The following is a 24,937-nucleotide window of genomic DNA, read 5'->3' on the forward strand; positions in this document are numbered from 1 at the left end:
TAATGACGTACACTGAACAGTCCTGCCGGCCGGAGTGGCCGTGCGGTTGTAGCCGCTACAGTCTGGAGCCGAGCGACCGCTACGGTCGCAGGTTCGAATCCTGCCTCGGGCATGGATGTGTGTGATGTCCCTAGGCTAGTTAGGTTTAATTAGTTCTAAGTTCTAGGCGAAGGATTACCTCAGAAGTCAAGTCGCATAGTGCTCAGAGCCAACAGTCCTATTTTCAAACAAATTAGGAAAGCATACTGCCGTTAGCATTTTGAGCAATTTTAGAATCGACGAAAATGTCTTTTATGAAATCATCTACACTGATCAGCCAGAACATTATGTCCACCGACCTACTATTTATATAAATCCGCCCAGGCGATAGCAGCGTCACCTGGCGATGAATCTCTGCTACTCAGACACGTGCGCGGTAGCATCAGTGAGCATGTCGTCCGTGTGTAGATGGGAAAGCGGGCGATCTATCTGAGCATGCCGCGCGGGATTAGCCGAGCGGTCTGAGGCGCTGCAGTCATGGACTGTGCGGCTGGTCCCGGCGGAGGTTCGAGTCCTCCCTACGAATGGGTGTGTGTGTTTGTCCTTAGGATAATTTAGGTTCAGTAGCGTGTAAGCTTAGGGACTGATAACCTTAGCAGTTAAGTCCCATAAGATTTCACACACATTATTATATGAGCTTGACAAATGACAGACTGTGATGACCTGGAGGCTCGACACTAGCATTTCGAAAATTGCACGCCTTTTCAGGTGTTTGGGGAGTGCTGTGGTGAGTGTCTTCAACAAGTAGTGAAACCAAGGTGAAATCACGCCCAGACGTAGTGAATTTGGGCGGTCACCCCTCATGATTGTTCTGATTGTGGTGGTAACTTCCTATGGGACGAAACGGCTGAGGTCATCCGTCCATAGGCTTACACACTACTTAATCTAACTTAAACTAATTTATGCTAAGGTCAACACACACACACACACCCATACACGAGGGAGACCTCGAACATCCGACGGGGGAAGCCGCGCAAACCATGGCATGGGGCCTAGACCGCGCGGCACCCCTCATGACAGATGTCGGACGTCGTCGGCGGGGCAGACTGGTAAGACAGGACAGGTGGCGAACTGTGGCGGAACTAACACCACACTTTAATGCCGGGTAGAATACAAGTGTGTCTGAACATGCAGTGCACCGAACACTCCTAACGACGGGCCTCCGCAGCTGACGATCCATGCATGTGCCAATATTAACACCACGACATCGACAACTACGACTGAAAGGGGCATGTGGCCATCGGCATTGGAGGTTGGCTCAGTGGCAGAGGGTTGCATAGTCCGATTCCTTCTTCATCATGCCGGTGGGAGGGCGCGAATCCGTCGTCTTCCAGGAGAACAGCTTCATGGCACCTGTGCTTTGGGATGGAGACAAGCTGGTGGCGGCTCCATTGTGTTCTGGAGAACATTCACATGGGGAACCATGGGTTTAGTAAAGCTCGTGCAAGGCACCATGACGATCGAGGAGTATCATACACTGGTTGCACACCACGTAACCCCTTCTTGACGATCATGTCTCTTGTCATCTGTGGCATTTTTCAATATATGCCACGTCATAAGGAAAGGAGTGTGGTGGAGTGGTTCGAGGAACACAGCAGTGAGTTCCAATTGACGTACTGGACTCCCAACTCGCCAGATCTGAACCCGCTCGAACACATCTGGGATGTGATTGAACGTGGCGTCAGAGCTCATCGCCCCGCACTCCGGAATTTAAGGGAATTAGGTGACTTGCGTGTGAAGATGTGGTGTCAGCTCCCTCCAGTGACGTACCATGGGCTCATTGCTTCCGTGTCACGACCCGTCGCCGCTGTTTACCGCGACTGAGGTGGACATACCGGCTATTAAATAGGTGGACATAATGTACTGGCTGATCAGAGTATGTGCCCGCATCTCGTGGTCGTGCGGTAGCGTTCTCGCTTCCCACAACCGGGCTCCCGGGTTCGATTCCCGGCGGAGTTAGGGATTTTCTCTGCCTCGTGATGGCTGGGTGTTGTGTGATGTCCTTAGGTTAGGTAGGTTTAAGTAGTTCTAAGTTCTAGGGGACTGATGACCATAGATGTTAAGTCCCATAGTGCTCAGAGCCATTTTTTGATCAGAGTATGTGATCTGTTGTTGACAAAGATAGTGAACGCTCAACAACTGGGGTCGCGAATCATATTTCTGCAGCTGTGGTGTCCTCTCCGAGTTTAAGATTTGCAGTGCACGTAATAGGTTGATGCACCCACGACGAAAGCACTGAATGTTTATTATATTGTGACACTAGATTTTTGCGCGGATCGCTATTTGCCTGTTTCAGAAGTTCGCTTCTTCCAGCACACAAACTAATGAGCACGATGAATATCCTTGGGATCAACAAAAAATGGTTCAAATGGCTCTGAGCACTATGGGACTCAAATGCTGAGGTCATTAGTCCCCTAGAACTTAGAACTAGTTAAACCTAACTAACCTAAGGACATCACAAACATCCATGCCCGAGGCAGGATTCGAACCTGCGACCGTAGCGGTCTTGCGGTTCCAGACTGCAGCGCCTTTAACCGCACGGCCACTTCGGCCGGCTGGGATCAACAGTTAACCACCCTCTAAATTTTTCTTTCTTGTGTAACACACCCCTCAATTCCTGTTTTCGGCTTTGACTTTCTCTCTTTTGTAACCCTCTTTTCTTTTTCGGTGCCGAATCTATAATAAAACAATACTAATACTATAGTTACGCATCCCAAAAAAAGAAACTATAGAAGCATATGTTCAGGCCAAAGGAACTGAACTGATCTATGCGGGCTGTGCAACCTTTAATTTTAATATGTGATCACACAAAAAAGACAGAGTCGCCGCAGAAGTTAAGAATGTAATTGTGGAAGTAACAATGGTGTAGAGATAATAGTAGACGCGCTAAATTTTGCCTGATGGTCCCTTGGTTTGGGTCATCGCACGCCGGACCCATTCGGAGCACTTCGCGTAGATTGTCGGACCGATTCGGAGCACTTCGCGTCGATCGTCTTGTATTCACGATTGTTACTATATAGCGTCATAGTTTCCTCAACAGTGGCCATTTTTCTTCTAATCACTACGTTGTATTACAACAACTTTAATTTACGCTTTTTGCTACAAATAGGTACCGCATTTGAAAACGATTGTCTCGTAATTCGGGTACCAGGATCTATGTTACTTCTGTGCGCAGTTTGTAGCTTACGAGATAGCAGCTCATCGGCACGAGGAGCGCTAAGCAACAAACACGTCAGTATTTCCGCTGTCACGGACCCTCTCCAGAAATTGAGTGAGATGAAAAGTCTAATGATCGACGAAAACGTATAAGCAGAACTCCTTGCCGTGTATATTGAAACATAGTTAAATATTTTCATGACGATTATTTGACAGTTAAGACTCGAACAGCGCTTGATATAGCATTGAGAATATGGGAAGGGCATCCAATTCCTTCTATATTTTTTCTTACTTCTCCTTTAATTTTGTAAAACACATTCCGCTGGCCGCGTCGATGAAGTCCTCCGAAGTTGGTACTGCTTTTGTCTTCACAAAAAGCGATTAATTTATCTAATGGAATTTGAAGTTGTATTAAAGAATCCAGACAAAACTTTTCAATTGTCTCCGATGTTTCGTAGTTCAGCAAATCAAACTTCGACAGCTATCTGTTGGATTCCGTCACTTTCAGTAAAGTATTGAATAGCTAAAGGAAACATCATCTCATTCTTATGGTTCGATGCGTCGGTTCCTATGCCGTAAAATGTCACTTCTTGCAATTGTTTTATGCATTCGAACACGGAGTGTGGTGCGATGTTTCCACAATCGCTGTAGCTTTGGTCCTGGTTGCAGACTGCTTTGCGGCGACTTTGGAGTCAGGATGCAATGCGGTATTCAGTTTTACGGTGATTGACAACTTTATAAGCTGTTGATAGTTTTGCAACAGCAACGAGCAATTCTTCCTGGTTATCTTCTTTAATAACGAATGTAGCAATAGGCTTTGATGTCGACACTACCGCGAATCTATTTGTACGATTCTTCGTAGAAATGTGTTGCCTCATATCTGCCTCAACTCCGTGAGTTATTGAGATGAAACATGTACAAATCTCACACAACGCTTCCTGATCCGTACGTCGGGCCTTGACAAAAGACCACTCTTTTGTGCAATCATCCGAAACGTGACAGTTTCCCTTTCCATCCTTAGAAATTTTTGTAAGCTATAACAAGATAAGTTAGTAAACTATAATAACATAAGTAAACAATCGACAATAACACTCAAATCATCGAAGTAGACGTCACTATACACTTCACGCCCTATACACCCGATGCAAACACTTCAGACATTACTGACTTGCCCTCGTTGTTTGTATTAGGTTTAGAAAGAACCGTCTTATCGCATCGCTAATCAAATGGGAAATGCCCGATTCTTGCGGGTGGCGCAACTTAAATACAAGGGTAATCCCAGAAATATGGTCTCCTATTTTTTTTTACAGGTACATACATCTCTTTATTTCTACGATGGTTTACATCAGTTTACAGCTTGAACATTTAGCTATTTTTCGACATAATCACCATTTCTTTCGATAAATTTTTGTAGACGCTGTGGCAGTTTTTGTATGCCCATGTCATACCAGCTCGCCGCCATGCTGTTCAGAAAGTTATGAACCTCTTTTTTCACCTTGTCGTCGGAGCTGAATCGCTTTCCGGCCAAATGTTCTTTTAACCTAGGGAACAGGTGATAGTCACTGGGCGCCGGGTCAGGACTATAGGGTGGGTGGGTGATTATGTTCCACTGAAACTGTTGCAGGAGAGCAACGGTTTGCCGAGCGATGTGTGGGAGAGCGTTGTCATGGAGAATGTGTACGCCCTTGCTCAACATTCCTCTTCTCCGGTCCTGAATTGCCCGTTTTGAGTTTTTTCAGAGTCTCACAGTACCTGTCAGCGTTAATTGTGGTTCCAGCGATTCAACTCCGACGACGAGGTGAAAGAAGAGGTTCATAACTTTCTGAACAGCATGGCAGCGAGCTGGTATGACATGGGCATACAACAACTGCCACAGCGTCTACAAAAATGCATCGACAGAAATGGTGATTATGTCGAAAAATAGCTAAATGTTCAAGCTGTAAACTGATGTAAACCACTGTAGAAATAAACTGGTCTGTGTACTTATAAAAAAGTAGGCGACATTACTTTTGGGACTACCCTCGTAGTTACAGCCCCTCAGTACTGGAGAAGTCTGGTATTTTCTCGAATGACGGCGCTAGATATAGATCGTGCTTGCATCGTCGATAACAAATACGCAACATGCAACGCTATCTGTGAGACATAAACATTTACATGTTGCGCGAACAGATGTCGTTACTTCAGTATCTGAGCCAAGCTGATAACAGTATTTTGCCAAATCTGGACAAAACTGGGTCTTGTCTGGAGGCTGGGACAAAAAGGTCCATAATGGTAAGGCTCCCGACATAATGCAATGGATGGCAACACCATTGTCGGTATAAAAAGAGTCGGGGCGCGTTTTGTCGACAATAACATAGCAATTACAGCAGAACGGGTCGGTCATGAGAGCTCATTGATTTCTAACGTGGACTAGCTCTTGGACGTCATTTGAGTAACAAATAAATCCATCAGGCTTATTTCAACCCTGCTCCAGCCGACTGTTGGCGATGTGATTGAGAAGTGGAAACGGAAAGCTAAACAGCTACATCAAGACCAAGAAGACCTAAAGTACTGAGAGACGCAGACCAAAGTGCACTGCGCAAGGTGGTTGTAAAAATCGGATGAAATCTGCAGAACGAGTCACTCGTCAGTTCCACACTGCTAGCAGATGTCCAGCTAGTACGATGTCTGTGGGCAGGAAACTAAAAATGGGGTACAGTGGTCCTCGTAAACCAAACATTTCTGCAGTCAACGCTAAGCGACAGTTGAGGTGATGTAAAGAACGACGCCAATGGACTGAGTATGACTGGAAACGAATGATTTGGAGGGATGAATCATGCTGTATCCTGTGACACTCCGATGAAAGGTGGATGGGTTGGCGAATGCTTGGGGAACGTTACCTGTCTTCGTGAGTAGTCCAACAGTGAGACACTGAGGAGGTGGTGTTGCGGCGTGGGAGTATTTTTCGTAGTTACGGAGTTCGCCTTATTGAGGTTAAGAAAACGCAAAATTTCAGAAGAATATGTACAGCTCTGCCTACTGAGTACAGTAGAGGAACACTTCCGAGACATGCATGCATGTCCGAAGGAACCTGCCATCGCATTTCTGAATAACACGGGCACTGCAGTATCGTATCCACGATGACTGTGGACTAACTGATTTGAGCACGCCACCTAGCGGGAACGTCAGGAACTGTGTTAGGCGGAAATAAAACTTCAAAATACACTGAATTCAATGCTCTATCAAACATTTCTGTAAATTATTTACACTTTCCACAATTAAAGCTTACTTCTGTATAACTAATTTATAAACACACTGTATGGTTTCATCTAGACCGCTTACAGGTACAGCAAGTCACACATTCTGCCACGCGCCTTACAGTAGTCCCTGTTTAGAAAACCGTAGTGAGCCAACTAGGACGGATCAACTGTAAAGTAAGTTGGGAAACACTGACAGATGAACGTACTGTACGACTCCGGCCAGTTCACGCGATTTCATCTTGAGCCAGGACAAACTGTCAATTGTAATCGATAAGTTACTTCCGGCGATGACAGGAAATGACGTCTTAATTAAAGGGTATGAGGAAGGAGGCAAAGATGATTCAAACTTAATTTCCCGTTGACGTCCGTGCAGACTGAGCAGCATTTCATATGAACGTGAAAGACGGGAGGGGGAGGGGGCAAGGGAGAAGGAAGAGGGGCCTTCAACCGAAGCTTTATGCGAACAATTATCCCAGTATTTTGCCACAAAAAATGGCTCCGAGCACTATGGGACTTAACATCTGTAGTCATCAGTCCCCTAGAACTTAGAACTACTTAAACCTAACTAATCTAAGGACATCACACACATCCATGCCCGAGGCAGGATTCGAACCTGCGACCGTAGCAGTCCCGCGGTTCCGGACTGCGCGCCTAGAACCGCTAGACCACCGCGGCCGGCTTGCCACAAAAGATCTAGGAAATATATATTTGTGTACTAACAGTCGTTCGGAAATAAGTCAGTAAGTCGATCCATGTTAGTAGAGCGAAGAACATACGATTCATCAGGATGGTGTGTAAATAATCACTGACAGATGAGTCAGTAGTCCATATCAGTAAACTTACTATCATCACAGCTAGAACAATTTTTCAGATCCTTAAATCGAGAAAACGAAAATGGTATTTTAACCTATCTGAACTACTTGAGCCTTGCTGATGACATCGCGCTGCTTGTGACTAGTGCAACCAAGCAACAAGAGCGTTTGGAAGCTGAAAAGAGTCAGGAGTCTGTTTCATCAACAGTGGTCTTGTTGGTCTTAGAAGAAATCCCCAGATCCTAAAGGTGGGAAAAGTGAGTAGGAATATATACTAATAAAACCTCTCCGAATCACTTCTGCGTCTACTTGCGACACCGCTCTGTTGTCTCTAGCGCAAACAAAGTACAACAGCGAAACAGTGCAAATTTATAAGTACGCCATAAAATGACATTTAAAAAAGTAAAATGACGTATAAGCAGAAAATATCACAAATGAATAACAAAGTTACAGAATCTATTGTTGTCTGTAGGACAGTCGAAAACAAATAGATGGACAACAAAAGAAATAAACACAAGAGTAAAAGTGACCTGGAATGCCAACTAAATAGAGTTTTCAAAACGAATATTCCAATGTGTCTAAATGGAAAGTTCACGATCAGTGCAGATTTCCAATACTGACATCTCAGTGATGTACTGCACGGACTTTTAATGCGATAACAATTCGAAAACTGAGAGCTGCTGAGCAGCCAATGGTTGGGTGGTTGGTTGATCTGGGAAGGAGACCAAACAGTGAGGTCATCGGTCCCATAGGATCAGGGAAGGATGGGAAAGGAAGTCGTCTGTGCCCTTTAAAAGAAATCACCCAACATTTGCATGAAGCGATTTAGGAGAATCATGGAAAACCTAAATCAGGATGGCCGAATGAAGGTTTGAACCTCCCATGTTACGGCGTAAAGTCAAGCGCCGCGCCACTCGGGGAATGATAGAGGAGAGAAGACTGTGAGAAGGGGTCAGCCAATCGCACGCTGACCAATCTCCCTTCCAGGACGACAATGCGACAACAGCGGGCCCTAGGTGAAGAGGACATGAGCCCCATGCCCGACTGTTGGCGGCCTGTATGACCTCATTCTGTTCCCACACCTCCTCCTTTACCTCGAACGGATATGGATCCCCTACACTTCCCGTAAACTTGATCCCCCTCACCCGTTTGTCTCTCCCATCCTCTTCCACCCCCGTCTGCTACTGCCCCTGTATTCCCACGTCCCACCTGCTCTCCATCTTTCCACTCTCCATACCCTCGCCCAAGGTGGCTTCGACCAACTCCCCCTCAATGATGATGCCCTCATCCCCTCCATCTACCCCTCCTGCCAACTTTGATCCTCCCCTTCCACCGCCTGTGTTTTTTCACAAGGGCACCCTCTCTCCCTTCTCTCCCTCCTTCCTCCCCCGGGCTTCCCCTACCCCCTTACCTTCTTTCCTCCCTCTCCCATCTGGCATCTACACCCTCCCCTCTCCCTCCCCCCCCCTCCCCACCTTTTGCCCTTTTGGTAGATCCCCAGACTCGTACACATACAGTGAACATTCGCGCGCCGGAGAGCGTCGCCAGTGTTTGTGTGCCATCGTGTTAGTGATTCAGTGTTTCGTCGTTTGTGCTCCTTCGTTCACGTGTGTCATTTCTGTCGTCTCTGTTAGTGTCGGAGTGCTGGACGTTTTTTAATTGGACACTGTACCTGTGAACGACTTCATGTATTTTAACTTTGTGTGTCTACTGTTGTTTATGCGCCGTGTTGTTTCGTCTTTCCAATGTCTCCTCTTGTAGTGAATGTATTATCTGTGGCCGAAGAGCTGCGTTGTTTTGCCGCTGCCGGCCTACTTTGTATCAGATTTCAAAATGACAATAAAGAAAGAAAAAAGAAATTGTTGGCGGCCCAGTTCAATAGCAGCTTCAAGATTAGCCACTTGGATAGCAGCGTTAACGATAGCGACTTCGACAGCAGTTTAGAACAGACTTTAGTCAGTTAGAGATCAGCGGTCACTGCAAAGACTGATTATTTCGTATGTCGCCCTTTGCTTGCAACACATCTGTGTAATTACCAAAGTTAAGTATTGTAATTATCTTATTGTAATAAAACTCATTAATCCAAATTGTCTGATTGTTTGTCTAGCGAACCGATTACGCAGGAATAACGAAGAGACTGTCCCGAATGCGAGTCCAGTGTGCTAACCACTGCACCACCTCACTCTGCTGAGCAAACAATGAAGCATTAAATGTTGGCAGCAAACTGGAGACAGGAAGACAAGCAAATGACTCAGAGACAGTTATTAAGGCTTCAATGAAAGTGAAACAGAGGTGTGCTGGCACACGTATCCAGGTGAATAGACGGAGGACAGACCAAGAGCGTTTCTTGCTGGATTCCAAGATATTAGACAACGTGCAGAAGCATAGAGGACCTTTATGCGTAGAAAAGTCTAGAGGGAGCAACAGTGGTTGTATAATCGCTGATATTGATAACTCTTGCAATATTTTTATCTGTGTATCTCGAAATATTCAGAGACGTACAGCTATTCCCAGAACTCCTGTGTGGGCTATCATTTTCATGTGGTAGCGAAACTTGGAAGATATTCTATCGCGTTAATACAGAACCGATTTACGCTGGAAAAAATTAGTTATAACTTTGGCCACTAGTTGAAAATCTGGCGCTGTGAAAGCAAGAAAGATATATAGACATGATTCCATATCTAATAGACTAGGAACGTGACGTGGGCAGAAAAGGTCAAACAAGTGAGAAAGGTATAATGTTGATTTTATTATCAATGGTTAAGGCTTGTCAAATAACAGCATGGATGTCACACTGTCATACAAACGGTGTAAAGAGCCATATTTGCATCTGGTGGCCGAAACTGGAACTAATTTTTTTTACAGCATAAATCGGTTCCACATTAACATATTAGAATATCTACGAGGGTAATCCCAAAAGTAAGGTCTCTTATTTCTTATAAGTACATAGATCTGTTTATTTCTACAATGGTTTACATCAGTTTACAGCTTGAACATTTAGCTATTTTTCGACATAATCACCATTTCTGTCGATGCATTTTTGTAGACGCTGCGGCAGTTTTTGTATGTACATGTCGTACCAGCTCGCCGCCATGCTGTTCAGAAAGTTATGAACCTCTTCTTTCACCCCGTCGTCGGAGCTGAATCGCTTTCGGGCCAAATGTTCTTTTAACCTAGGGAACAGGTGATAGTCACTGGGCGCCAAGTCAGGACTATAGGGTGGGTGGGTGATTGTGTTCCACTGAAACTGTTGCAGGAGGGCAACGGTTTGCCGAGCGATGTCTGGGCGAGCATTGTTAAGGAGAATGTGTACGCCCTTGCTCAACATTCCTCTTCTCCGATTCTGAATTGCCCATTTGAGTTTTTGCAGAGTCTCACAGTACCTGTCAGCGTTAATTGTGGTCCCAGCGATACAGCTCCGACGACGAGGTGAAAGAAGAGGTTCATGACTTTCTGAACAGCATGGCGGCAAGCTGGTATGACACTGGCATACAAATGGTTCACATGGCTCTGAGCACTATGGGACTTAACATCTGAGGTCATCAGTCCCCTAGAACTTAGAACTACTTAAAACTAACTAACCTAAGGAGAACACACACATCCATGCCAGAGGCAGGATTCGAACCTGCGACCGTAGCGGTGGCGCGGTTCCGGACTGAAGCGCCTAGAACCGCTCGGCCACACAGACCGGCCATGGGCACACAAAAACTGCCACAGCGTCTACAAAAATGCATCGACAGAAATAGTGATTATGTCGAAAAATAGCTAAATGTTCAAGCTGTAAACTGATGTAAACCATTGTAGAAATAAACAGGTCCATGTACTTATAAAAAAAGTAGGAGAACTTACTTTTGGCATTATCTTCGTACTAAGCTTCGCTACCATACAATACTTCCAGCGCGCACTGGAACTCCGTCAGTAGCTGCACTTCAATTATAACCATCTGGTGTTAAGCAATGAATAGCTTAATTAATGCTTTTCTGCTGGTTTCAACTAACTGTGCTCGAGTTTTGAAGAATTGTAGCCGGCCAGGGTGGCCGAGCGGTTCTAGGCGCTACAGTCTGGAACCGCGCGACCGCTACGGTTGCAGGTTCGAATCCTGCCTCGGGCATGGATGTGTGTGATGTCCTTAGGTTAGTTAGGTTTAGGTAGTTGTAAGTTCTAGGGGTCTCATGACCTCAGATGTTGAGTCCCATAGTGCTCAGAGCCATTTGAACCATTTTAAAGAATTGTGACGTCACCCGTCTGCACGGTAACTCGCAGTAACGAACGTTTACTTCAGGCAGTAGCGAGCCAGGGTCCAAACCGGAGCTTCACAGCAGCTATAATCCCACTTGCACACGTTCCCCAAAGATGGGGACGAAGCTTTGGGCTGCTGCAACAAGTTAATTCGGGCGCGGCATAAGAAATGTTCAAATGTGTTTGAATTCCTAAGGGACCAAACTGCTGAGATCATCGGTCCCTAGACTTACACACTACTTATACTACACTACTGCCCATTAAAATTGCTACACCAAGAAGATGACGTGCTACAGACGCGAAATTTAACCAACGGGAAGAAGATGCTGTGATATGCAAATGATTAGCTTTTCAGAGCATTCACACGAGGTTGACGCCGGAGGCGACACCTACAACGTGCTGACATGAGGAAAGTTTCCAACCGATTTATCATACACAAACAGCAGTTGACCGGCGTTGCCTGGTGAAACGTTGTTGTGATGGATGCCTCGTAAATGCGTACCATCACGTTTCCGACTTTGATAAAGGTCGGATTGTAGCCTATCGCGATTGCGCTTTATAGTATCGCAACATTGCTGCTCGCGTTGGTGGAGATCCAATGACTGTTAGCAGAATATGGAATCTGTGGGTTCAGGAGGGTAATACGGAACGCCGTGCTGGATCCCAACGGCCTCGTATCACTAGCAGTCGAGATGACAGGCATCTTATCCGCTTGGCTGTAACGGATCGTGCAGCCAAGTCCCGATCCCTGAGTCAACAGATGGGGACGTTTGCAAGACAACAACCATCTGCGCGAACAGTTCGACGACGTTTGCAGCAGCATGGACTATCAGCTCGGAGAGCATGGCTGCGGTTACTCTTAACGCTCTATCACAGACAGGAGCGCCTGCGATGGTGTACTCAACGACGAACCTGGGAGCACAAATGGAAAACGTCATTTTTTCGGATGAATCCAGGTTCTGTTTACAGCATCATGATGGTCGCATCCGTGTTTGACGACATCGCAGTGAACGCTCATTGGAAGCGTGTATTCGTCATCGCCCTACTGGCGTATCACCTGGCGTGATGGTATGGGGTGCTATTGGTTACACGTGTCGGTCACCTCTTGTTCGCACTGACGGCACTTTGAACAGTGGACGTTACATTTCAGGTGTATTACGACCCGTGGCTCTGCCCTTCATTCGATCCCTGCGAAACCCTACATTTCAGCATGATAATGCACGACCGCATGTTGCAGGTCTTGTACGGGCCTTTCTGGATACAGAAAATGTTCGACTGCTGCCCTGGCCAGCACATTCTCCAGATCTCTCACCAAATGAAAACGTCTGGTCAATGGTGGCCGAGCAACTGGCTCGTCACAATACGCCAGTCACTACTCTTGATAAACTGTGGTATCGTGTTGAAGTGCATGGGCAGCTGTACCTGTACACGCCATCCACGCTGTGTTTGACTCAATGCCCAGGCGTATCAAGGCCGATATTACGGCCAGAGGTGGTTGTTCTGGGTACTGATTTCTCAGGATCTATTCACCCAAACTTGAAAATGTAATCACATGTCAGTTCTAGTATAATATATTTGTCCAATGAATACCCGCTGATTATCTGCATTTCTTCTTGGTGTAGCAATTTTAATGGCCAGTAGTGTAATAACAACACATTCACCCATGCCCGACGGAGGATTCGAACCTCCGGCGGGAGGGGCCGCGCAATCGGTGACATGGCGCCTCTAACCGAGCGTCCACTCCACGCGGCTCGAGCACGGCGTAATAGCCCGTGTTATTTTAATAGATGTAATCTACAGTATGTGCATAGCGATTTCTCATTTTATTTATATCGGGATCCAGTGTTGCGTGAGCGACGTACCCGAGCAGCTGGTGGTGCGAGTAGAAGGTGCTGGCCTTGTCGGCGTCGTGGCACGCCTCTATGACGGGCAGCCATTGGCGGGAGACGTTGAAGCCCAGCTCGAAGACGCGCAGCTTGCCCGACGGACCGCACCGCCGCGCCGTCTTGTGGGCCTCGGCCAAGGGGCGGTTCTCGCACCACAGGTTACCAGCCGTAACGCGGCCGCCGGGCGCCTGCAAAGTGTCAGTCATCTTCACAGCTCCTCTGAGCGCATTACGCGGATGGGAAAATGCAAATGCAACACGGAGTGTACCTGCAAAGTTTGGAGTGGGCATGGAGAGCAAGTGTTAGGCAGTATCACATTTAAGGGGTCTGCTACGTGAACACAAATGTAAGAACCTTCAACATCGCAGCGCGTCAGCAATCGTTGGTTAATATATTAAAAAACTAAAAAGCCGCCTCGATTGCGAAAAAAGCACCTAGTGTTAAGTGTTAACCCAGGTTTCGGCGTAGATAACTGCACCTCCTTCAGAGCAACAATAAAACCCACAAGTGCCTAAGAAGACCTTTGTCAATGGTTAAAAGAACACCATAGCTATACATTTTTAAACGAGAAAGAAAAGGAAAAGACAAACAGTACATACGTACAAAGTCAAAACCACTACTTAACTTAATGGTTGACGCTCCACCTCACACCGGCCTACTTTATGGCGGTTCAAATGGCTCTGAGCACTATGGGACTTAACATCTATGGTCATCAGTCCCCTAGAACTTAGAACTACTTAAACCTAACTAACCTAAGGACAGCACACAACACCCAGTCATCACGAGGCAGAGAAAATCCCTGACCCCACCGTGAATCGAACCCGGGAACCCGGGCGCGGGAAGCGAGAACGCTACCGCACGACCACGAGCTGCGGACCTTTATGGCGGGTCACGGCCCATCGAACATGGTTACATATACAGATACAAATATTCAAAACAAATATGAAATTAAATATTGATGTCTGAGTCATTTAGTTAGATTCCTTTGATGTGATAAACATATATACATTGCACGTATACATATATAAACATCGACACAAAATCAGATTAAATTTTCAGTTTCGAGACATTCCTGTTATGTGAGATATTCTTACATCATTCGTACTTAGGAGGACAGTAATAGTTGTACGTATTGACACCTTCAGCTCGCGGTATAATTTCCCTTGCTGTGTGCATGCCACTATTACATGTTTAAATCGTCTTCTTTTTCACTGCAACAACCACGCACTGGGGAAGCTACAACTTTTATTTGAAAAAGGCGACTAAGGTAACATACACGTCCCAACCGCATTCGTAGCCCTGGTACCGTTTACTCATCCTGATTCTGGTGTACCACGGTTTCCTCGGCAGGTTCCACCCGCAGTTCTGGATGAATACGGGCGTAAAATCTTCCTTTGTTTCTTGGGGTTTTCATCCATTCCTTATCTCCTTGTTCCATTATTCCTTTAAGACTGTTGGCGCATTTTCCCTATAAGGTCACTACAGGGGTATCTAATTCCTTCGAATATACCTTCCTTTAGCATATCTCTCTGCTATTTCGTTCCCAATGATGCCTGAATGCCCCCTGAACCACAGGAGGTTAACGTCAATGCCAACTTTTCTTCTAGTATGAATCAAACTGAATGTATCTTATACTGTATATAATGGGGAGTGGTCACATTCCGATAAATTTATATCCTTTGGGAGGTGTTTTCAAAGTCAGTTACGAACAAAACTGTTTGAAATGCGTTCCTTGTCCCATAGGTAGGTGGTTAGCACAATGGACTCGCACTCGAGAAGACGACGGTTCAAACAAGCGTCCGGCCATCCTAATTTTGGTCTCCGTTATTTCACTAAATCGCTTCAGGTAAATGCCGGGGTGGTTCCTGTGAAAGGGCACGGTCGACTTCCCTCCCATTTCCTCCCTAATACGATGGGACCGATGGTCACGCTGTTTGGTCCCCTCAACCCGAATCAACCAACCAACCAACCTACCATGAGCAGCCACTTCGCGAACTGCGAATATTTCAGCAGTGTAAATGGATGCTTCACTAGGTACAGCATAGCCTCACTGAAGTGTTTGTTAATGGGCAGTAGAAAGCAACTTCTGGTGTCTTGGAGCGGTGCATGTAGATTTCGACTTAATTTAGCCAACCGTTTTCGCTTCCCAAGGCTGTGTTCTAGTTTACTGTTGTCTCGTTGGAATAATGCTCGAAGCTGATGATAGTTATAAGAAGAGGAGCTCTATGCATATGGTTTTATTTTTTTACTTTTGGGCTGGAGGATTTGATGTAACTGCTGGATTTTCCTGGTCGTCACGTTCTTGTGGCCTTTGTGCGGTTTCTTTTTTTTCCCCCTACAGGGAGTGTATTGGTCGGCGCTGTCGACATGCAACCGGATATGTTTTCACTGCTCTGTACTGAAGCTTGTCCTATTTCTCTAATACGAGGTGCGTTTGAAAAGTCCGTGCAAAGTCTGAGAGATGGCACCATCGGCGCGTATCGGGATCATGTTTAGTTAGCAGCATCTTTGTAAAGAACGCACACCAAGTTTCAGCCATATCGGTCTATTTCTTTGTGTTCGGCATTCGTGTGAATCAAGGAAGTCGAGTGATTGTCAAAAAATGGACGAAAAAGAATTTCGTGTGGTGATTAAACATTATAAAAGGCAAAACGCTTCAGAAGACTAAAGAGAAGCTTGATAAACATTGCGATGACTCTGCACGTTCGATTAGAAGAGTTTGTAAGTGGTTTCAAAATTGTTGGAGCGGCCTTATGGGCACAAGTGATGCTGAACGTTCTGGACGCCCTGTGGAGGTTACGACTCCAGAAATCATTGATAAAATCCATGATATGGTGATGGATGACAGAAGAGTTAAGGTGCGTGAGATTGCTAGTGCTGTGGGCATCTCGAATGAACGGGTACATAATATTTTGCATAAACATTTGGACATGAGAAAGCCATCCGCAAGACAGATTCCGCGACTGCTCACGCTTGACCAAAAACGGAATCATGTGAAGTGTTGCAAGGATGGTTCGCAGCTGTTCAGTAAGAATCCGCAGGACTTTAAGCGTCGTTTCGTCACTGTGGATGAAACATGGATACATTACTATACTCCTGAGACCACACAACAATCTGAACAATCGGTTACCAAGGAAGAATCTGCACCAAAAAAGGCGAAGACCTGTCCTTAGGCCGGAAAGGTTATGGCGACTATCTTTTGGGATTCGCAAGGGATAATCCTCATCGACTGTCTGGAAAAGGGTAAAACTATTACAAGTACATATTATTCATCGTTATTGGACCGTTTGAAAACCGAGAACGCCGGCGATTGCACCACAAAGAAGTTCTTTTCCATCACGACAATGCACCAGCACACACCTCAGCAGTTGTGGTCGCAAAATTAATCGAAATAGGATTCCAACGCGTTTCACATCCACCCTATTCTCCAGACTTGGCTTCCTCGGACTACTATTTGTTCCCCAATTTCTGGAAATGGCTGGCGGGACAAAGATTTTATTCAGGCGAGGAGGTGATTGCAGCAACTAACAGCTATTTTTCAGACTTGGACAATCCCTATTATTCGGAAGGGATCAACAAATTAGAACAGCGTTGGGTGAAGTGTATAAGTCTAAAAAAGGAGACTATGTCGAAAAATATAAAAGTTTACCAAAGACACGTAAGAAGTTTTTATTTTTGCACAGACTTTTCAAACGCCCCTCGTAGGTTGCTTTTAGGGTAGGCATTGATGCTGTTGCTGCATCAAGATAATACTAAAATTTTATAATACCTTGCCAATGATGACGATGAGGTGGTTAGCGCCTTAAACCGGTCCTCTGTAGTTCCTTGATATTTGACCCTGTGTGTTTTAGTTACTCTCCGCTTTCGTGATGGGTTCTTGGTCATTCGAAGGTAATGTTGAGCTGTGTTAAGGGTTAGAAGATTATCCGCAGGCTCGCGCGTACACGCGCGCAAGCTGTCGCTATCTCGAAATGCTGACTAACTGCATTGCCTTCACACTGAGTCACTGGCCGCCTGCTCGCGGTAAAGCTGTGATCACTAGCGTGGCACGGACGCGGAATACGTGTCTTCTCGGCTCATAATGGAGCGTTTCTCGACGAGTCCGTAATTATCCGCTGCTAGGACGACAGAGACTGATGGTCGGTGTAGCGTGCGCGGTACTATGAACTGTTTTTGGGAATAAACGGTTGAAGGCTCCCTCGCACGGCCAATGCCTAATTCCGACAAATAGCACGTGGGGTCTTTGGGCGAGGACACAAACCCCCTTATAGTTGTTTGTATCTCTACGGCATAGTGACCTGATCCCAAGGGTTAGTCGCAAATATTCACCGCCTTGGTGAATACAGGATTATGTCGATAGCGGATAGCCGTTCTTCTGGTTTCGGAATCAATGTTGGCGTTCTGTCATTCAAAACATCAAAACCGAAGTCACCCATTATGTGAAGATGCCCCATTACAGTCTTGGCAACCACATCCCCAAGCATAGCTGTGAGCATTAAAATCTTTACAAATAACTGAGGGCAGTTACAAATAACGCATTAAATTGTGCTATTCACTTCGTGAGATAGCCGTTCTCTGTAGGCAATACATTAATACTACGGATATTTCTTGGTCGACTATTCTGGTCCTCACAGCTTGAAGACTATTAATGATCTAGAAATCGATTTTTATTTCAAGGCAAATGCGACCTTAGTATGTATGTAGTATGTTCCCGATCACCTCTAAATACACATAAGCTTCTGAAATAAACCGAATATCCGAACTTGAATCACATTAGACACATATCTCTCTTGCAATTAATTCACGACGCCGCGTGGGATTAGCCGACTGGTCAGATGCGCTGCAGTCATGGACTGTGCGGCTGGTCCCGGCGGAGGTTCGAGTCCTCCCTCGGGCATGGGTGTGCGTGTTTGTCCTTAGGATAATTTAGGTTAAGTAGTGTGTAAGCATAGGGACTGATGACCTTAGCAGTTAATTCCCATAAGATTTCACCCACTATTCACGACGCATGGCATCTTTATTTGCACCTGCCGAACGAGCATTTCACCGCCAAATTTTGTATTTCATAATTAATACGTTTCCTTGGTTGTAGATAAGAAGTTAGCAAGCAATCGTCGGGTGTGAATGGCTCCTGATGGCATGGAAAAAAATGGTTCAAATGGCTCTGAGCACTATAGGACTTAACTTCTGAGGTCATCAGTCCCCTAGAACTTAGAACTACTTAAACCTAACTAACCTAAGGACATCACATACATCCATGCCCGAGACAGGATTCAAACCTGCGACCGTAGCGGTCGCGCGGTTCCAGACTGTAGCGCCTAGAACCGCTCGGCCACTCCGTCCGGCGATGGCATGGACTTCTTCTACAATTATCAACAGCAGCACTCCGTCTTCAGGCCACAAGTGGCCCATCGGGACCATCCGACCGCCGTGTCATCCTCAGCTGAGGATGCGGACAGGAGGGGCGTGTGGTCAGCACACCCCTCTCCCAGTCAGTATGATGGTTTTCTGTGACCGGAGCCGATACTATTCACTCGAGTAGCTCCTCAATTGGCATCACAAGGCTGATTGCACCCCGAAAAATGGCAACAGCGCATGGCGGCCTGGATGGTCACCCACCCAAGTGTCGGCCACGCCCGGTGATCTGACGGGAACCAGTGTATCCATTGCGGCAAGGCTGTTGCCCAGCTTCTACAATTATATTTACTATAAACTCTGTATTTTGTATGCAAAGGATTCGCTCCTATTCGGTGAGATCGTGAGGTTATGAGGTTGAGGTGCATATTGGTTACGTAAGGTAGGGCGTATGGGGAGACGATGTGGCATATATATTTCTTGATTCATCTGTGCACAATCCTGGCGCCAGGCTCTGTTACAGCTGAGTGATTTAGGCTGGTTTCTAGGGATTACTGGTCGCCACGATCGCTCCACAGCTGTTGTTGCCCTGGCTATCGTGCGGTATGCTGTATTTGCTGTAATTGTCGTCGTTTCTGTTGTGTTATTGGCTGCACTACGTCAGGCGTACGATGTTGAGCTACAGATGCTCTCATTGTTTACTACACACGTGACTGTAGGGGTCGATATTCCGGGTAACTGTCATATGCAGTAGGCTTATTTACAGTCATGTGTTCTGTTGTTGGAATTTATTTCTCATTATTTCCGCTGTCGTACATTGGGCCAAACCGTCTTATATTTCCTATTGGCATGGGACGCGGCAGAATAAATGTCGCCACACTGGCATTTTTTGCGTGCAAACATCGACTGAATTCGGTCCGCCACCTTTACTACATCTAGTTCTGCACTGCGGGGCGAGATGGTTATATAGTAAACAATTCCTGCATTGTTGAGTGGAGCAATATAGGGTTGTACCAAGCATCTCATACCCAAGATTATCACTTGATGTGCTAAGATTTGTGACTTAAATGCAATCTTGTATACCACTAGTGGCACATTTCTTTCTGGGTCTGTACCAATTTTCCGTGTGTATCGAGTGACGCTAATAACTGGGTATTCACGTAGTATTTCCGTATAGATCTCTTTGCCTGTTAGAGTTGTATCAACACCGTGTATGATCCCGTATGTATATAACAAGAAACTGGGGGTAGACACATCAGGTTTCTTCCTTTGCATGTAGATAACTCCAGTAGATCATCCGCAGCAATTGCTGGCTTATGTTTCATTTTCATTCTGTTTCTGCCCGACAGACTAATATCTTTTTTTGAGGTGGGCGCTGTCCGAATGCATCAATTTACCAATTGACACAAGAAGAAAATTTCCAAAGTTTTTGTCTAGGCTTTCCACAAACACAATGAAAGGCCCTTGATCCGTTGCACTGTGTCTGTTGTTATTACGTCTACGTTCATGCATTTTTGTACTGGATGTGATTCGCGAACTCGAACCTGCTTACTGACTTTTTGAGCCAATACTACAATGGACTACGTTCTACAGTATGTGTATCAATTGTCTCTGCTATGTCAACATCTACATGAGACTATGCATTAGGTGCAGTACAAATATGTTTGTGTTCTGGTTCAGTATCGTTTTGCACTATTATAGTTACACTTACATTCGGCAATAAGCATGTGCAGCTTTCAGGGCGCTTAAATTTTTTTTGGACTGGGCTGCTGACATGATTGTTGCGCTGTTAACTGCATATGATGTTATTGCTGCAGTTTCTTTTGTTGGTCTTGTAGTAATAAATGTTGTTCCTGCTGCAAGTGGAGCAGATTGTGTAGCTGTATCTCCTGTTGCTGTTGTAGAATCTGCAAGGGCGGCTGTTGTTGCTGTTGCACTGCTACCGTTGACTTCAGTGTAATTTGTTTTAGAGGAGCCTGTGTGACGTATCTTACTTAGATCGCATTTCTGTCTTATAAAGATCGCATACTTAGTGATATCTTTACCTTTGATGGTTCGTGTAAGATCCAGTTGGTCGTTTAAAACTCTCTGTCGCTATTCTACTAGCTGAAATAAGAAAATATAAAAGTAATTGTCATCCACTACTAAACTCCATTTTTGGTTCGATCTTCTTGAACTGATTTATTGGTAAAGAAAAACGTACTGCCATTACGACATTGTATCCTCCAGCAATAATTCAAATAATTTGACTCAAATTATGTAGTTTAAACCAATCCCAGCCACTGATGTATAAATGAAGTATAGCAATAAAAAATCTTTAGAGATCACGGCAGGAAAGAAGTAAGAGTAGTATAATATCATTTTAGATGCATTCGGTTTCTGTTTGCATCATCTTTTTTATTACGGCTGATTTAAGAATCTGCAACTTCGAGATAGTTTCCATAGATAAAAGTTTTCATTTTTAAATCGCGAAAGTCAATTTGTTTTACCCCGCTTACCATCAGACAGAACAGGCGACATATTATTACATATTTTGCTCGACGATGCATGATATATTATAATTAGTAACAGGTTACTATCACTGCCCGTATAACTTGAACCGTCTCAGGAAGATCTGCCATCCCTTCAGCTGACAGTGTGCGTATAACACACCATTAAACACGCTTTAATGAAAATGAATGCTTCAGACGCTCGCTGGAAGTAAATACCACGTGACTGTTTGGAGTGGACAGATAACACGACCGTATTGCACGAAACCCGGGACTGAAATGACAAGGAAGGTTGGAATGCAGAAACAAACTATGTTCAGTCTTCCATGGCTGTTGAAGTGGAATAAATATGGCGTATATAACCAAGGAGTATGTTGCCGGTCTTCGGCTTTCGACGAACGCCGACATAATGTCAAGCTAACAGCCATGCTTTATGCCATGAGATTTCCTAGTCGAAGTTGAAAGTTGGATGTTCATTTTTTGGAAAGTTGGCTACTGATGCTGCTGTTGCGTGCATACAAAAACTCTGAGTCTGAGATATTACAGGGTGTTTATAAATGAATATCGGGGTTTTAACGCATTATAATATTTATTATATTGAACTTGCAGTTATAATGATATGTCAAATGAAAGCGCAACTCAAACAGTTTTACAAAGAACCTTATAAATGTTCAATGTGAGCACCATTTGTCACACGGCACACATCAAGTCTGTAGCCCAGTTCTTTCCAAATGTTGATAAGTATGTCTTCAGTGATTGTAGCAACAGCTGCTTCAATTCGGTTTCTTAATTCAGGGAGGTCTGCTGGTAGCGGAGGCACGTACGCACGATCCTTGCTGAAGCCCCAAAGGAAAAAACTGATTGGCGTTAGGTCAGGTGAACGTGAAGGCCTTGCAAAGCAAGCCCTTTCATTGGGCCCCTTGCGGCCTATCCAGCACTTGGGTACCGTAAAGTTCAACCAATCGCGTACTTTGCTATGCCAGTGAGGTGGCGCACCATCTTTCTGGAAAATTAAGTTCTCTGGCTCATCTTCTTCCATCTGAGGGACGAGCCATAGCTCTAGTGTATCAAGGTAAGAAGTGCCAGTTACAGTAGGTTCACCAAAAAAGGAAAGGCCCATAAACTTTCTGCCAGGATATGGCACAAAAAACAGTCACTTTCGAGGAATCTCGTTGCTTTGTACCACCTCGTGAGGATTTTCTGAGCCCCAGATGCACACATTGTGAGTGTTAATATGTCCAGTAAGGTGAAAGGTCGATTCATCACTGAAGACAACGTGATCCGGAACACCTTCATCGTCAAGAAACAATATTTCGTTTGCGAAGTTGACACGTAATCATTGGTCTGACGACTTTAGAGCCTGTAAACTGTAAACAGTAAGGACGTAGTTGTACGTGTTTTCTTAAAACTTTTCAAACAGTCGACACGGGAACCTGTAATTCACGAGTAGCCTTCCGGACTGGTTTCTTTGGGCTATGAGTGAACGACTCTCTCACTCACTCAACAGTCTCTTCACTAACTCTTAGTCGCCCTGTGCTCTTCCCTTTACAAATGCAGCTGGTATCTTCAAATTGATGATACCATCTATGAATGTTATTATCACTCGGAGGATCACAACCGAACTTCGCATTGCACAGTAACTACAGATTCGGTCTTTGAAAACTGCAAAACACAAAACGATTTCTATTCACTAGTCGCCATCTTAGCTACTACCGCTGTCTAGCGGATTGCGGCGGAAACATTGCGTGCTGCGCACGCGCAGGAGGAATTGAGGAGGAATAGCTTAGTCAAGCTTAAACTCCTACACCTCGGGCCAAGGCAGTCCCGTCAATATAGCGACAGCGGCAGCGCGCTGGTGCCAAACACAACTGTTTGAGCTGCTCTTTCATTTGACATATCATTTATAACTGTAAGTTTAATGAAATAAATATTATAAAGCGTTAAAACCGCGATATTCGTTTATAAACACACTGTATTATCGCGAGTGCTAGCGAGCAAACAGTTGTTGAGAGGAGTCCGACGCAGTCTGGCTTGGAGAGAAGCCATACGTCAGGAGAGGTCGCAGCCTACCCTGACGGACCTAGCAGCGCCGGTTTTCGCATTTAACGTACACATGTCGGAAAGACGCGAATGCCACATTAATTCCACGCCTACATTCAGTGCTTTTATACCTGCATCGGAATCGTCCTATGTTTCTGTGGTGTCACCGCCAGACACCACACTTGCTAGGTGGTAGCTTTAAATCGGCCGCGGTCCATTAGTACATGTCGGACCCGCGTGTCGCCACTGTGTGATCGCAGACCGAGCGCCACCACAAGGCAGGTCTCGAGATACGGACTAGCACTCGCCCAGTTGTACGGACGACGTAGCTAGCGACTACACTGACGAAGCCTCGCTCCTTTGCCGAGCAGATAGTTAGAATAGCCTTCAGCTAAGTCCATGGCTACGACCTAGCAAGGCGCCATTAGTAACATTGCATGTATCTAAAGAGTCTCACTTGTATCGCCACAATCTCCAGATGTACCAAAAGGATGGATTAAAGTTAAGTATTCCTGAAGCTACGTACTTTTCTTTATAGCATTCATTACGTATCCTGTTACAGACCTATCTCTTGCCTGCTAAACGCGTGCCTTTCGGCTACTTCAGTGGCGTGGCTGTCTTGCTACGCCACAACAGTTTCATGTACGCTGCAGCAAAGCCCTCAAACATAAACGTTTCCATCGCCGCTCGTACTTTTCCTCACATACTACTCACTTTGTATAAATAACATTACATACCTCAGCATTGTAAGGTTGTTTGCAGACGGCACTGCCATGTAGAAGGAGGCAGCACCTTTGAAGGGAAGTTGTTCGAGAGGTGGGACCAGAGAATCAGTATTGCGATTAATTTAACGAGCTGCGACTGAATGGTACATATGCCAAGAGACAGACATGCCTTCCTTCATCAACGATCAGTGACGGGGCTACTGGAAACGGAGTACAAGTTCTGAATTGGGCGAAGATTTGGTAAGAACAGAGATCGTGACTTATTCCGATTACCCCGCTTGCACTCTATAGGAATGCAAGTCCAGTGTCTCAACCGTGGTGGCACTTCACTCGGACGATGCCTCATTTGGACGGACAAAGATTGAAATTATGTCAGACTGACAGTTACCTAGGCGATTGTCGTTAATTTCGTCACAGATTCTGTGTAATGGGGAGAACAAAAAAGATAGCAGAGATATATCAACCGTAGTATCTCGCCCTTTTGCTCTTACGACACAACGCTATGTAGCAAGCAACATATCTTAGACACAGATGAGCTTATTGGTTGGTTGGTTGGTTGGTTTGGGGAAGGAGACCAGACAGCGTGGTTATCGGTCTCATCGGATTAGGGAAGGATGGGGAAGGAAGTCGGCCGTGCCCTTTCAGAGGAACCATCCCGGCATTTGCCTGGAGTGATTTAGGGAAATCACGGAAAACCTAAATCAGGATGGCCGGACGCGGGATTGAACCGTCGTCCTCCCAGATGAGCTTATTCTAACAATCTTAATATACATTATTTGTCGTTGGCTTTCCTCACGCATGAGTGAGACGGAGAAGTGGATAAGAACTAGACTCATATGAGAGGAGCCGGATTCCAATCTACGTGTACATATCTCCAATCCACCTGTATACACCCCGATTGAGTATTCGACAGCTTCCCTAAATCATTTTATATGGAAGTCAACCGGGCCCTTGAAC

General features: G+C 45.4%; 1 protein-coding gene across 1 annotated transcript in view; it reads right to left on the bottom strand.

Annotated features, from left to right (window-relative positions):
• The window catches only part of LOC126473316 (uncharacterized), a 144,652-nt gene that overhangs the window by 27,755 nt on the left and 91,960 nt on the right, over positions 1-24,937 (bottom strand). The window contains exon 3 of the mRNA XM_050100299.1: positions 13,348-13,559. Coding sequence (XP_049956256.1) covers positions 13,348-13,559 — 212 coding nt within the window. The remainder of the gene's footprint in view (positions 1-13,347; positions 13,560-24,937) is intronic.

The sequence above is a fragment of the Schistocerca serialis genome, chromosome 4 (genome assembly GCF_023864345.2).
Source record: "Schistocerca serialis cubense isolate TAMUIC-IGC-003099 chromosome 4, iqSchSeri2.2, whole genome shotgun sequence".
NCBI lineage: Eukaryota > Metazoa > Arthropoda > Insecta > Orthoptera > Acrididae > Schistocerca > Schistocerca serialis.